This window comes from Camelus bactrianus, chromosome 13, assembly GCF_048773025.1.
Source record: "Camelus bactrianus isolate YW-2024 breed Bactrian camel chromosome 13, ASM4877302v1, whole genome shotgun sequence".
In the NCBI taxonomy this organism is placed as follows: domain Eukaryota; kingdom Metazoa; phylum Chordata; class Mammalia; order Artiodactyla; family Camelidae; genus Camelus; species Camelus bactrianus.
Genome location: NC_133551.1, coordinates 31,914,901 through 31,931,348, shown reverse-complemented (window position 1 = coordinate 31,931,348; position 16,448 = coordinate 31,914,901). Strand labels below are relative to the sequence as shown.

Genomic DNA, 16,448 nt, shown 5'->3' with positions numbered 1-16,448 from the left:
AGTTTATGCCAGGAATATAACGTTGGTTTAATATTTGAAAAATACAAACAATGTAAAATAGAATAAGAAAGAAGAACCATCTGATCATTGCAACAGGTGAAGAAAATTTCGTCATCCTGATTTTGAAAAAAGCTCTCAGTAAATTAAGAATAGAAAGGAAGTGCCTCAATCTGATAAAGCACATCTATGAAAATACTACAGCCAATGCGCGTGATATTGATAAAAGACTGAATATTTTGCCCCTAATGCCAGGAACAAGGCGAGGATGTCTGCTCTCAGCCCTTCCCTGCAACATTTTATTGCAGGTTTTATTTTCATCATAGTGCATATCACTACTGATGTATCTTGATTTTCACATTCGCTCATTTTTGTCTCCTCTTGATGGGGCCAGGAACCTTGTCTGTCTTGTTCTTCCTGCACCATTAGTTCCTAGATCAGCACCTGGCACAAGGTAGGTAGGTGCTCAATGAATATTTTTCAAATGAACGAATTTTTCAGCAGTATTGTGTAAGTGAGGTACGCTTGTGGGACAAAAGCATTTCTATTCCACTTAATTTCAATGACAATAAACCCTATTTCCACCGAAAGTTTTCTTGTCATAATGTATTTAAGAAAAACATTTAGTCATCCCCAAAAGAAATTTTTGTAAAAATTTTCATTTCCTTGTATGGACTCTTTCCCCAAGGAAGTGATGTGGTCGCTTGACAGGCTCCTTGAGGTATCCTGCCAGGTGGTGGTTTTTCCCAGGATATGCCGTGAGTTTTCCTGATAGAATTGTTCCTTTGTCTAAGTGGGTTGAACTGTTCCCCAAAATTCATGACCACGCAGAACCTCCAAATGTGACTTCATTTTGAAATAGGGCCTTTGGAGATATAATTAGCTAAGATGAAGCTACATCACACTAAGGTGGGCCCTACATCCAGTGACTGGTGTCCTTAGAAGAAGAAGTGAGGACACAGAGACCAGGGAAGAAGGCCATGTGGTGGCAAAGGAGGAGATCAGCGCGAGGAAGCTACAAGCCGAGGAACTCCAAGGATTGCTCGGAGCCAGCAGAGGCTAGGAAGAGACAAAGAAGGATTCTCGCCTAAAGCCTTCAGAGGAAGCACAGCCCTTGGCTCCAGACTTTATCCTCCAGAACCGTGAGAGGTTAAGCTTCTGTTACTAAGTCACCATGCTTGTGGTCATTTCTCATGGTGGCCCTGGGAAGCTAACATACCTTGCTAAACCAAATGATGTTTTTATTACTCTTAAAGTACTCATCTGACGCCGTATGTGTTTACTTTCCAGAGTCCTATGCTGTTGGGAAACACGTGTTGGAATAGTTCAGTTTACCATCACACTAGTCTGTACTCAGAATGGCACAGATATCCAAAGTCCATTGCTCTGCTTGACCGATTTGATTTGTTTGCCTTACTTTTCTCAAAAGTAACGCACACCTCCCAGGATGCATTTGGGAAGTTAGAGAATTTCTTCTTTTCATTGTTCTAGGTACACGGCTGCCATGGCTCGGCTTGCCAGGGAAAAGAAAAGGCCTTACAAAGCCAGTTATCCAGCTGAAAGAAGTTATCACTGCACAACGCCAAGTAAATTGAGTTCAACCTGTTTGTTTCACTTCGTGTTTAGAACTAAAATACTAGTCATAGTCATAAATTTAAATTTTTGTTCCATTCAGGGAAGTTTAAATATGTGAGGCCTACTCTTGTGTTCTCCTTTTAAATTTACTTTCACTCTTTCTGACTAACAAAATAAATTCAGTAAATGACTTAGTTAAGAATTGGAGCTTTAGGAAAAAGAAAAAGAATCATTTATACTTTAAAACTTTGTAGCCTTTAATAAGTGAGTATACACTTTGAAAATCTAAGGCTAAGTTTTAAAATGTGTAAGTGCAGCACAACTAAACAAAACACTAAACTGACCTCTAAAACTCAGTGGAATTTTAGTGGCTGTGATGTGCTCAGGGTTTGGGAAGCGTTTGTGCAATGTGGCTTGCTCTTTTTCACTTCTGCCATCATCACAAGAACGTGCCTGGACTAGCCCTCTGGTCACCGAGCTTCCCGGCCAGGCTTCCCAGCCATCCCCAACCCAGATAAACCAGCCCTCAGCTGACCAGCAGGTGTGCGACCTAAACAGCTGCTTGCTGAGATGTCCCTGAGATCTTGTGCTTGTTTATTATGTAGCAAGAGTAAGCTTATACAGGATACCAAAGGGAAACAGGACTCAACTAGAAAAGGAATGACCTTCGTGCTTCCCTTTTGCGGAGAGTTAGCGTGTCATATCTTGCCAATGGGAAAAAATTCCTCTGTGATATGGGGCGCGGGGGGTGGGGTGGACATTGTCCTTAAGAAGCTGTGTGTATCATATATGGCAGCTTCCTCAGACACAACGGTTCCATGCAACCCTTCACAGACTCTCTCTTTACAGCTGTGATGGCTTCACAGCTTCTCCATGAGCTCGCGTTTGTCCCACTTGGGGTGGCTAAATGTGTGCAGCTCCTTGTACCCCCATGCACTTCTGGTCTTCCTGCCCGTGTCAGTGCATCAGGCTAATGTAGGTGCTGACCATTCTTCCAGTTCTCCATCTATAGCCCTGCACGTTTAATCCCTGTTTCATGTATTAAACCCCTCACTCTCCTATTACTTGTGGTGGCTCTGTTTTCCTAACTGAACTCAGATGGATACAGACACGAATGGAAATAAACCATTTGGCAATAATCAGAGCCCACCCATCATAACACATTTTAATATCTTCACACATTAAATTATTTTAAGATTAGAAAACAATTCCAAGAAGCAGAGTTTTTAGGATCCATCCCAAGAAAGGCATGCAAACCATAAAGCAATAGAATTTGTGCTTCCGTTACGTACTTTAACATAGTATTGATTCCAACTGTTAAATCCAGGGTTTCTCAGAGGGATTTATAATACTTAAGATTTTCTGGAGGGGAAAAGTTCAAAATAATATTTATTTTTTTCTATGTCATGAGGAAACATTTTTTATTTGGTTTGCATTATGCTCTTCTAATATAGCCAGGATTTCATTTTATGCTTCCTAGGAGTTTTGTGTTTGTTTTGTTTTGTGTAACAGCAGGAAATGAGGGCAAATGGTTAAGGTCATCGATCTGAACATTCATTCCACTCCAACGACTGGTGTTGGCCAATGGTGGTAATCCCATTTCCTGTGCAGGGACTAGTTTCAGGGTGGGATGTGACAGTCCAGCCTGGGAAGAAATACACTAGGGACTTTAGGATGTAGTTGTCCTACTCTTAATAATGAGCCCCTAGAGGGAAGACCCCTTTTTCTTCTGGATGTTGCTGTGTCTGATACGAGTCCTAGAATGGCTGCATCTCTCTCGCTGTGACTCTGAAGATGAAAACAGCACCGAAGATGGCAAAGCAGAGCAGTGGGGAGAACTTGTCCTGAACGACGCTGTTGTGTCACTGTAACCGTCAATCCTGCCCTCCCTCCGATCTTCCTCTCCTGTGAGAGAAGATATTTCTCTGTTGTTTAAAGTGGTTTGAATTGGGCTCTGTGTTTCTCATGACCAAAAATGTATGAATTCAGAAGAGCGCCAACATGGTTAGAAAGAACTGGAGTTAACCCATCAATGCTATGTTCATAGAAAATAGAACATTTTATTTTGTTCTATAAGTAGAACAAGTATAAGTAGAACAAGATAAAGGGAAGGACAGAATTTATTTTTAAATTAAGGAAAGCTAGAGATTCATATTAAAGTATAAAAATAAAATCTCAATCATGGGAGAGCTCAGGCTTCTTATAGGATAATGGCAGTTGTCTGAACTCAAATTCTGCTAAAAATCTTTCCATAAACCAAGGAGACCAAGAGCATAATTCATTGATAACCCTTGTCTATAGCACAACTAGAAGACAATGAATATTACAAGGTTCGTTTGATATGTAATTGGGGAAATGAACATATGGGACCAACAGAATTTGCCCTGGAGCCCAGGCTGGGCAGTGAATTTGGAGGCGATAGTTACGCAGAGGGAGGAGAGTGCATTGGCATCGTGGGGGTAACAGAATATCAAGAGCACCAGCTAAGGGTCATCCCTGGAAAGCAAGCTCCCCACGCTAAGTGGAAATACTGAGAAAAAGATACTATATCTACATTCTTCTTTTAAAACAGAATCCATCTAATTCCCTGTTTAGGAGACCTGTACAGTAAAGATGTCACTCATTTGCGTGACATACGAGGTTCTCCTAATCGGGCCTCAACCTAACTAGCCAGCTCCACTGAGCTCTCCATGCACTGTAACACAGTGATTTTGGATCTGATGGATCCAGGATTAATTATTATTAGCTGGATGTCCTTGGGCAGTACTGCAGGTTACTCAGTCTCAATTTCCTCATTTTTAAAATAGGGATAATTATACCTGCCCATCACAAGGGTTGTGTCTAAGTTAAATTATATTTTACACATTAGCACATGCTTAGCACAGCACCTGGCAGAGTGTAAATACTGAAGCATCAACTCTGATTACCTCTAAACCTGCCAGGTTCTCTTGTACCTCTGCCTTTTAGTATGTGCTACGTCCTCGATCTAAAGTGCTCCCCTCTCCCTTCTTTGCCCTTCTCTGTTTAGCAAACTGCTCCTCCTCTTTCAAAGTCTGACTTTTTTCATGTAGATACAGCTAATCCATTCTTGTGCTGTGAGGCCCCCATGGACACCTTTTCCCTGACACACCTACTGGCACTTAGCAGGGACTCAGTAAATATATGAGCATAAAAAGATTGACGAAAATGGAAAGAATGATTTATGACAAGTTAATTGCAAAATGTGAAATTGAGACACTTTAAAAAGTTTACTTGCATTCACTTAGATGATCTTAGGCATTCTGCTGCAAGTGTGGGGACCCTTTCTTTGTATTGTTTTGCCTGCCATGTCTGTTAAATTTCTGTGTTTCATATTTCCCATTATAGCTCAAACTTTTTCTGATTCACAAACTGAAACAAATACTGTCACAAAGATGGGTGTCATAAAGGAACGGCAGAAGAGAAAAGTTTTACCAGATGATGTTAACACAAATGAGCCATGGGAAGAAGAAGTGGCAAGTCTGGTCGCCTGGACCAACACTCTTGATACAAATGCTTTAGAAGATTAAGCCTAATGCTTCAGGATTTTAAAAAATAAACAGCCTCACAGCTCAGCTTCATGGAACAACTTGGAAGAACTGGGATTCCTTTTTTTTTTTTTTTCCATATTAGTCTCATCTCTCACTTCAAGAACAAATTAGAAATATAAGTGCAAATCAGTGAATACGTTGCCTTGAATTTTTTGAGCTCTCCTTCACTGTTTGACCCTACATTAGCCAAGTAGCACTGCTCATTGTGGTGTTCCAATCAATGGTGTTATACCCAGAGCTTTAGGCTGCTGGTTGAGCATTTTTACAGGCAGGACGTGGGTCAGGAAGAGACTGGTGTAGGAGGGGAGCACTCGGGAACTCTAGAGGCTGGACATTAACCCAAGTAGGGGATCTGTACATTTATCTACATCTGCCTAATGTAGCGTCTTGTTTCCTCCATAATCAAGGGATGGGATGTCACCTGTCCAGCCCACCAGTGTTCCTCTTCTGTTTTCTCCCAGAATACATGCTCTGCTGTATCTTCAACCTTAACCAACCTTCCCCTCATATTTTCATATCTTCATTTTCTCCCCCTCTGTCTCCTGTGTTACCCCAACCTGCAAATATGCTTGGGTCTCTCCTGTTCTCAACTATGTCTCCACCTTTGACCCTGCGTTTCCACTTCCCCCAACAGTGTGTCATCCATATTTTCTCAGTCAGATTTATTAATCATAATCTATCATTTCCTCTCTTTATTTCTTCATTTCACGTTTGGAGCCAATGCACAATAAAATCTATCTTCTGCTTGTACTGCTTGGGTAAATACCTAGAATTGAAATAGCTGGATCATATAAGTTTTTAAGAAATGGCCAACTATTTTTCAAAGAGATTTTACTATTTGACATTCCCACGAGCAGTGTATGAGAGCCCTAGTTCCTCTACATCCTGGCCAACACTCGCTATGTTCAGTCTTTTAAATGTCAGTTATTTCAAAAAGTGTGTATTGGTATCTCATTGTTTTAATTTGCATTTCCCTAAAGACTATGATGACAAGCATCTTTTGTGTGTTTATTTGCCATCCTTATATCTTCTCTGATGAAATATCTGTCCAAATCTTTCACCCATTTTTTATTAGGTTTTTTTTCCCTGTTACTAAGTTTTGAGAGTTCTTTATGTATTTTATCCTTTAACAGATAAATGACTTACAAATTTATAATTTTCGAACTAGTCACTACTCTGCCACTTGTTTTTTCATTATCTTAAGAGGGTCTTCAAAGAGTAGAAGCTTTCAATTTTGATAAAGTCCAACAAAATTATTTTTTCTTTTGTAGACTTTGCTTTTGGTGTTGTATCTAACAAACTCTTGCTTAACCCCCATAGTCACAAAGATTTTCTCTTATTATTTCTTGTGGAAATTTTAGTTTTAGGTTTTACATTTAGGTCCATGATCCATTTTGAGTTCATTTTTGTATACAATACAAAAAACAGATCACAGCTGGACATGTGTTCCTTCCTCCTCCCTCCCTCCCTCCTGCTCTCTCTCTCTCTTTGTTCTTTTGCCATTTGTTCAAAACGCTATCCTTTCTCCACTGAATTATCTTAGTACCTTTGTCAAAAATCAGTTACCCATATACATGTGGGCCAATTTCTGGACTCTCAGATCCACTGACTTGAATATCTTTACATCAATACTGTATTGTCTTGATTGGTATGATTTTATTATGTATCTTAAAATAAATTAATGTTAGACCTCTAGTTTTGTTATTTTTTTTAAAAATTGTTTTGGCTATTCTAGGCATTTTACATTTCTATATGAATTTTAGAATAAGCTCATCAATTCTACAAAAAATCATGTGAAGATTTTTTATTGAGATTACAGTGAATGGATGGGTCTTTTGGAGAGAACTGACATCTTAATTATACTATCTTCCCACTCGTGAATTCTTCTTTATTTGGGTCTTCTCTGATAGCTCATCTGTGCTTTTGTAACTTTCAGTTGTCCATGTGTTGCGTATGGAAGTTGGACTTCGTCAGATGCTTTTTCTGTGTCTATTGAGATAAGCATGTGATTTTTCTTTTTTGGTTTATTAATATCGTAAATTACATTGGTTTTAAAAAAAATTCAACTAATTTTGCATTCCTAGGGTAAATTCCACTTGGTCATGGTATACTGTCCTTTTATTTGTTCTTGATTTGATTTGTTAATATTTTGTTCAGAATTTTTACATCAGGGAAATCAGCTATAGTTCTCTTCAAATGTCCTTGTGTCTAGGTTTAATATCAAAGTAATGCTAGCCTTATAGAATGAATTGGGAAGAATTCCCTACTTTTTAATTTTCTGGAAGAGTTTTTGCAGAATTGTTATTATTTCTGTATTTGGTATGATTCACCTGTGTAGCCATTTGGGCCTAGAGTTTTCTTTGTGAGATGTCATTTAATTACAATTAATTTTTTTAAAGGCTTTATGGCTATTTTGATTATCCATTTCTTCTTGAGTGGCCTTTGGTAGTTTGCGTCTTTCATGTAATTTATCCATTTCATCAACGGAGTCTAATTTTTTAGCATAAAGTAATTAGTAGTATTCCCTTATTGTCCTTTTCATATCTGCAAACTCTAGTTATGTCACTTACATCTGCCTTTTGTCCTTCTCAGTCTGGCTAGGTAGTTATCAATTTTATTGATCTCAAAGAACTAGCTTTTGGTCTAATTTATATTCTCTATTGTTTTCTATTTTACTGATTTCTACTGTAATATTTATTATTTCCTGTCTTCTGCTTGCTTTGGGTTTAATTTACTTTTTTCTCCCCCCCTTAATTTGTTGAGATGGAAACTGAGGTCACTGATTTGAGACCTTCCTTCTTTTCTCACATAGGAATTCCTCAGCACACATTTCCCTCTAAGCACTGCTTTGGCAGCTTACCATTAATTTTTATGTGCTGTATTTTCATTTTCATTCGATGCAAAATACTTCTAATTTCCTTTTAGATTCTTCTTTGACTCATGTATTATTTTACAGTGTTTTACTTACTTTCCATATATTTGGAGGTTTTCCAGAGGTCTTGCTACTGATTTCTACTATAATTCCATGTGAAAAGAGAACATGCTGTGTATGATGTAAATCCTTTAAAATTTACTGATACTTGTTTAATGGCCCACAGTATGATCTATCTTGGCAAATGTTCCCTGTACGTTTGAAAAACATATATATTCTGCTACTGATGAGTAGATAGTTCTATAAATGTCATTTAGGTCAAGTTGGTTGATTGTGCTGTTCAAGTTTTCTATATCTTCACTGATTTTCTGTCTGCTTGTTTTATCAACTTGAGAGAGGCATGTTAAACTCTCTGACTATACCTGTGGATTAATCTTATTTCTTCCATCAGGTCTATCAGTTTTGCTTCATATAGCCACTCCAGTTTTCTTGTGATTACTATTAACATGGTATATCTTTTTCAATTCTGTTACTTTTTCTAAACTGAAGTATAGTCAGTTTATAATGTTGTGTCAATTTCTGGTATACAGCATAATGTTTCGGTCATACATACGCATACATATATTTGTTTTCATATTTTTTCATTATAGGTTACTATAAGATATTGAATATAGTTCCCTGTGCTATAAACTTGTTGTCTATTTTATATATAGTAATTAGTATCTGCAAATCTCAAACTCCCAGTTTATCTCTTCCCACCCATTTCCTCCACCCATAACCATGTTTCTTTTCTATGTCTGTGAGTCTGTTTCCGTTTTGTAAGTAAGTTCATTTGTCTTTTTTTTTTTTTAACATTCCACATATAAGTGATATCATATGGTATTTTTCTTTCTCTTTCTGGCTTACTTCACTGAGAATGATGATCTCCAGTTCCATCCATGTTGCTGCAAATGGCATTATTTTATTCTTTTTTATGGCTGAGTAGTATTTCATTGTATTAATATACCACAACTTCTTTATCCAGTCATCTGTTGATGGACATTTAGGTTGTTTCCAGACATAGAAAACAAACTTATGGTTACCAGGGAGGGAAGGAGGTGGGAAGGGTTAAGTTGGGAGTTAACTATTGTAAAAAGTGCTGCTACGAACATTGGGGTGCATGTATCTTTCAAAATTAAAGTCCCCTCTGGGTATATGCCCAGGAGTGGAATTGCTGAATCATATAGTAAGTCTATTTTTAGTATTTTGAGGAATCTCCATGCTGTTTTCCATAGTGGCTGCACCAAACTACATTCCCACCAGGTGTAGGAGGGTTCCCCTTTCTCCACAGCCTCTCCAGCATTTGTCATTTGTGGACTTTTGAATGCTGGCCATTCTGACTGGTGTGAGGTGATACCTCATTGTAGTTTTGATTTGCATTTCTCTGATAATTAGTGATACTGAGCCTTTTTTCATGTGTCTATTGACCATTGGTATATATTCATTGGAGAATTGCTTGTTTAGGTCTTCTGCACATTTTTGGATTGGGTTGTTTGTTTTTGAATTATTAAGTTGTATAAGCTGTTTATATATTCTGGAAATTAAGCCCTTGTCAGTCTCATCTTTTGCAAATATTTTCTCCCATTCCATAGGTTGTCTTTTCGTTTTGCTTATGGTTTCCTTTGCTATGCAAAAGCTTATAAGTTTAATTAGGTCCCATTTGTTTATTTTTGCTTTTATTTCTATTGACTGAGTAGACTGCCCTAGGAGAACATTGCTAAGATTTATGTCAGATACTGTTTTGCCTATGTTTTCTTCTAAGAGGTTTATAGTGTCTTGTCTTATGTTCAAGACTTCAAGCCATTTTGAGTTTATTTTTGTGTACAGTGTGGGGGAGTATTCTAACTTCATTTATTTACATACAGCTGTCCAGTTATCCCAACACCATTTGCTGAAGAGACTGTCTTTACTCCATTGTATGTTCTTGCCTCCTTTGTCAAAGATTCACCAAAAGTTTGTGGGTTTATTTCTAGGCTCTCTAATCTGTTCCATTGATTCATATGTCTGTTTTTGTACCAATATCATGCTGTTTTGATTACTGTAGCTCTGTAGTATTGCCTGAAGTCTGAGAGGGTTATTCCTCCAGCTTCGTTGTTTTTCTTCAGTATTGCTTAGGCAATTCTGGGTCTTTCGTGATTCCATATAAATTTTAGGATAATTTGTTCTATCTAGTTCTGTGAAAAATGTCCTGGGTAATTTGATAAGAATCACATTAAATCTATAGATCGCTTTGGGTAGTATGGCCATTTTAAACAATATTAATTCTTCCAATCCAAGAGCATGGGATATCTTTCCATTTCTTTAAGTCATCTTTAATTTCTTTAGTCAATGTTTTGTACTTCTCTATGTATAAGACTTTCACTCCCTTGGTCATGTTTATTTCCAAGTATTTAATTTTTTTGGATGCAATTTTAAAAGGGATTGTTTCTTTACTTTCCTTTTTTGATATTTCATTGTTCATGTAAAGAAATGCAACGGATTTCTGTATGTTAATCTTGTATCTTGCTACCTTGCCAAATTCTTTTATCAGCTCTAGCAGTTTTTGTGTGGAGCCTTTGGAGTTTCTCTGTATAGTATCATGTCATTCTCATATAGTGACAGTTTTACCTCTTCTCTTCCAATTTGGATCCCTTTTATTTCTCTCTCTTGCCTGATTGCTATGACTAGGACTTCCAATACTATGTTGAATAGAAGTGTTGAGAGTGGACATCCTTGTCTTACTCTGGATTTTAGTGGGAAGGCTTTCAGCTTTTCACCACTGAGCACTATGCTGGCTGTGGGTTTGTCATGTATAGCTTTTATTATGTTGGGGTATGTTCCCTCTGTACACATTTAGGTAAGAGTTTTTATCATATATGGGTGTTGAGTTTGATCAAATACTTTTTCTGCATCTACTGAGATGATCATGTGATTTTTGTCCTTTCTCTTGTGGATGTGGTGTATCACATTGATTTGTGTATGTTGAACTATCCTAGTGTCCCTGGGATGAACCCAACTTGCTCGTGATGTGTAATCTTTTTTATGTGTTGTTGAATTCTGTTTGCTAGTATTTTGTTGAGGATTTTCACATCTATGTTCATCAGTGATATTGGCCTGTAATTTTTTTTTTTTTGGTAGTGTCTTTGTCTTTGGTATCAGGGTGATGGTGGCTTCACAGAATGAGTTTGGGAGTGTCTCCTCCTCTTCAGTCTTTTGGACAAGTTTGAGAAGGATCAGTATGAGCTCTTCTTTGTATGTTTGATAGAATTCCCCAGTGAAGCCATCTGGGCCTGGGCTTTTGTTTGCAGGGAAGTTTTTTTAATTGCTGATTCTATTTCACTGCTAGTGGTTGGTCTGTTCAAGTGGTCTATTTCTTCTTGATTCAGTTGTGGTGGATTGTATGTTTCTAGAAACTTGTCCATTTCTTCTGGATTGTCTAATTTATTGCCATAAAGTTGTTCATAGTATTTTCTTTTCTTTTCTTTTCTTTTTTTTTTTTTGTATTTCTGTAGTGTTGTAATTTCTCCATTTTCATTTCTTATTTTATTTGTGTCTTCTCTCTTTTCTTCTTGGTGAGTTTGGCCATAGGTTTGTCAATTTTGTTTACTCTTTCAAAAGATAAGCTTTTGATTTGATTGTTTTTTTCTATTGTTTCTCATGTCTATCTTATTTATTTCCTCCCTAATCTTTATTATTTCTTTCCTTCTGCTGATTTTAGGTTTTGTTTGTTCTTCTTTATCTTCTTGTAGGTGGTAAGTTAAGTTGTTTATTTCAGATTGTTCTTGTTTTTTGAAGAAGGCCTGTATCACTATGAACTTCCTTCTTGGACTGCTTTTGCTGCATCCCATAGATTTTTCATTGTCATTTATCTCAAAGTATTTTTTAATTTCTTCCTTGATTTCATCATTGACCCACTGGTTTTTTAGTAGCATGTTGTTTAGTCTCCATGCCCCATGGCTGAGAGCATCTCCTGATTTGGAGAGAAACGTCTGGTGTAAAGTCAAGGTCCCCCAGCCTCTTGGGATTGGCCCAGGCACGTTTGGAGATGGGAGGAGAAAAGAAGCAGGACATTCTACTAAAATTTTTTTCTATAATGTTCAGATTTACAGGCATGCCTTGTTTTATTGCACTTTGCTTTACTACACATCACAGGTAATGTGTTTTTTACAAACTAAAGATTTGTGGCAACTTTGCGTTGTCAGATGATGGTTAGTGTTTTTTACCAACAAAGTTTTCTTTTTTAAGCTCTGGTAGTTCTTTCTTAAAATTTTGTTTTTCTTGCAATTTTATTAAGATATAATTGACATTCAGCATTGTATAAGTTTAAGGATGTACAGCAAAGTGATTCTACTTACATACATCATGAAATGATTATCATAATAAGTTGAGTGAACATCCGTCATCTCATATAGATACAACATGAAAGATAGAATTTTTTATTTCCTTGTGATGAGAACTCCTAGGATTTACTCTCTTAACTTTCATAAGTAACATATAGCAGTGTTCATTATTTTATCATGTTGTACACTTCATCCTTAGTACATATTTATTTTATAACCGGAAGCTTGAACATTTTGAGCACCTTCTTCCAGTTCATCCTACTCCCACCCACCCACTGCCAGTAACCACAAATCTGATCTCTTCTATGAGTTTGTTTGTTTCTTTTTGTACTATAATTGACCTACAACACTATGTTAGTTCCTGGTACACAACATGGTGGTTCAGTATTTCTACACATTTCAAAATAATCATGATAAATCTAGTTACCATAATAAAGTATTTTTAATTAAGTTATGCACAGTGCTTTTTTAGACATAATACTATTACACATTTAATAGACTACAGTATAGTGTAAACATACCTTTTATATGCACTGAGAAACCAAAAATTTCATATGACTCACTGTATTGCAATTTCAGCTTTATTGCAGTGGTCTGGAACCTGCAATATCTCCGAGGTAACGCCTGTAAGTCATTATATCCTTAGTTAAGTGTTTTAAATTTGCTTTATTGTTTAGAGTCCTCTTGCCCTCCAGATGGCGCCAGTTAGCCATGCACTCAAAGTCAGGGTGCACTAACATTTTCCCTGGAAGCCGGGCACCCCATCTTCTTATATTTTTAAAGGTTTGCATGGCACATGAACATTTTATAAGAGTGGGAATATTTTGCTTTACCTCCCCAGAAAGATGTTTATGCAGCACTAGGAAAGGTTTACTAAAAGGAAAATAACCCAGAGCTTACAAATTATGCACATTGATAAAATCACAGAACCATCCTGAAGAAATCAGCCAGTTCTGACCAATGCCTTCAGGCAGGACCACACAGACACCACCCTCTCGGAGATGAGAATGAGTACAAAGAGAGAACTAGAAAAGCTCGGTGTTTTGTTTAATGACTTCCAGACACCAGTGCATCCACTGAAAGCTGCTTTGCCTCCTACCTGAGGGAGGAGGGTAGTTCTCTAGGGGCTGGCAGAAAGCCAGAAGCCTTCAGGGCCTGTCCCCACCCAGATGGCCTTTGCCTCCTTGCCTCTCACTTACAGGCCAAGAGTAAATACTCAAGCATCTTTGCACGTGGCGGGGGTCATGGGAGACCCTATCCTGTGCATGTTTGTTTATTTATTAACAAAAGGCATAAGAAAACCCAGAATTTAATTGGAATTTCGGGGGGAGATAATTAAATTTAGTCACTATCTCCAGAGAGTGAGATCCAAATCTTATCTAAATATTTAATTCCAGGAAGAATAGTCAATATTCACCTTCCAGGAGGGAGTTCTTCTTGGCTACTCTGAATTCCAAATGCAAAAAAAAAAATGTATGCACACTTGAGAGGAGAGTTTTCATCATAAATGATGGAGAACAGCTGGCTCTCATTTTCTGAACAATATCCCTTAATAGACCTGAAGGCTAATTTTAAGTGTTCCACACTCATCTGTCTGCACTAACCAGCCCCAGCCCTTTTTGCTTTTTATGATGGCCTGAATGTCCAAACCATGCCTCTGACTCTTCATTTCCATTTTAAGTTCTAGAGGCCAGACTCGAATCCAAATGAAAAATGATCGCTCAAGCAGCCAAAGATAATTATATTTACAGGTTGAATTCTATTTCAACAAATACAATTACAACATCCAATCCGATCTCCTGAGGCTTTTTTACGTGTCTCAACAACTAGCTCATGTTAACAGTGCGTTACTGATAGAGAAAAATGTTTTCTGTAGAGGAGAAAATCATATAAAATAGATGTGTTCACAAGTTGCTATGTATTTTGAAGTCAAATGGCTTAAGCTATTTTGATTAAGTGTATGTATAATAATTTATAAAAGTCTAAAATAAACCTCAGTCTGTGTCACGGATGAACACTATTAATATGATAATAACCACTTTAATTTTCAAAAGTGTTCAGATTATAAATGGTTCCTCATAGTGCGTGACCACTAGAAGAAAAACTTTTTCATATTCAGCTGCAAATAACGGAAGGCCTAACAAAGAACTAAAGAAATAGAGATTCACTTTTCTCACAAAAGGAGTCCTGAGGTGGGAATTTGCTGACAGTGGTCCAGCCAGTTGTGCAATGATGCCATCCAAAACCAAGCTTTTTCTGTATTTTCAGAGTATTGGAATTTACCTTCATGCTTTTTGTTTCATGGTTACAAGATGGCTACTAAAGCTCCAGACTTCACATCTGTGTTTAAGATAGAAAGAAGGGGAGAAAAGAAAGGGGAGTGATGCTGGCTGCTACCCCTGTTCCAGAGCAAAGGGCTACCTGAAGATAACTCAGTGTCTTCAATGCTAGAAAATGAAATTGCTAGAAATTTAAAATCAGTTCTGTTAATAATACACTTCATCCACTCATTCATTTCTTCATTCATGGTTGATTCAGTAGGTGGTTTACCATATCCTTTGTCATATTTTAAAATGCATTCATTGATAAAGGAAGGAATGAGGGATTATACATATCAGTTTCTTTTTTGTATTTTTGTACTTGCAAAAATGTTTGACTCACTTTGAAGCAGATGAGAGATAGACAATTAAGACTACAGAAATTCTAGGCATTTATATCTTGGTTAGTAACCAAATATCCTGGGTGGCGTAGGACAGGTGCTTTTAACATTTTCTGTGAAACCAGCAGATATCAAAAGAGTTCTAATACAGGGTCCTCCTTGAAGTAATTTCTTCTCAGTCATAAAAGCACTGGGAATGAAGGTATCGTGGGATGGTTAGACATCAGAATTTGTAGGCTTCAGTGATGTGACAGTCCATTGGCACCTCATAAAACTAGGATGTGCTTAGAACTTGGCACACAACACAGGTAGCAGCAGCCGGGGATGGTCAGGCCCAGGGTGGCCCCAGAAAGAGATGGCTTAATGTCAGCATCCAGTATAAACTGCAGCCTAGAATCCAAGAGACCTAGACAGGATCCAGAGAGAACAACGTTCTTGTGGTCAAGAGCAGTTTAGATAATTATCTAAGAGCAGTAAACTACAGTGTCCTGGAGCTGAGGAGTTGATGGGAGGGGTGGGGGTGGGGAAGAGTAGGATTCAGCATTCAAGATTTTGACATATGGAACTGATTTCACTCTGTAAATACGAGCATTCTGAGACTAAGATATCCAACCCCGCCAGCCTTGGGCTTTCCATTGATTGCCCTCGTGATAAAATAAGTCCAGTGCCATTGTTCTATATTAAAAATATGATGTGTACAAAGAGATAACCAGAAGAGCTCAAGAATTCTTTTTTTATCTTTAACTTGGGATTGAATATAATTTGGCCAAAAATTAAAAGAGAACCTTATCAAAGAAAGTCTAAAGAATATTAAGGCTCTCAGGAAAGCTACATGAAAATGGACTTTTACCTAACTCACAAATAAGTAAGCCCCAGGAACGTGGTATCTTGTTTTGGTCAGAGCATCCAAAAGATATCCTATCTCTGGCAAAAATAAATAAGTTAATAAATACAATTAGTTACTATTAAAGTAAAGAATTTGGAAATGGAAAAAATAAAGTCTGAATTTCATCAAGAAGCTTGAGAACTTTAGATCCAAATAGATTTGTCTTCCAAATTCAATTTATCTTGCAATTTAAATAGAGATAAGTAAATTTAAAGAACAATATAAATTTCCACACTTTAAAACACCAGCTCATGGTTTTACCAAAATCCATCAGTTCAGTTTGTTCTAAAGTCAAGTCATCAGTACAGTCTTTCTATGGACCAGAGTTATCTATTTTTGCATACAGATGTTATCCCCATCATATCTATCCTAACATCTATAAGGATATGGTATTGGGATTTGTTGCTCACAAAAGGAAGGGATCAAATAGTGTATCAGTTAGCTTTTGCGGTGTAACAAACTACCTTGAAACACTGTGGCTCAAACCCACAGTCATTTTTTTAGCTTACAATTCTTCACTTCAGCAGTTTGG

At 37.3% G+C, this 16,448-nt stretch overlaps 1 protein-coding gene across 4 annotated transcripts in view; it reads left to right on the top strand.

Moving 5' to 3' along the window:
* UBE2U (ubiquitin conjugating enzyme E2 U) overlaps positions 1-6,836 on the top strand; it is a 50,783-nt gene extending 43,947 nt beyond the window's left edge. For all 4 annotated transcript variants that reach the window (XM_074376337.1, XM_074376338.1, XM_074376339.1 and 1 more), the window contains 2 exons: positions 1,489-1,583; positions 4,939-6,836. In XM_074376337.1, coding sequence (XP_074232438.1) covers positions 1,489-1,583; positions 4,939-5,120 — 277 coding nt within the window. In that variant the 3' untranslated portion in view covers positions 5,121-6,836. The remainder of the gene's footprint in view (positions 1-1,488; positions 1,584-4,938) is intronic.
* The last annotated feature ends 9,612 nt before the right edge of the window (positions 6,837-16,448 follow it).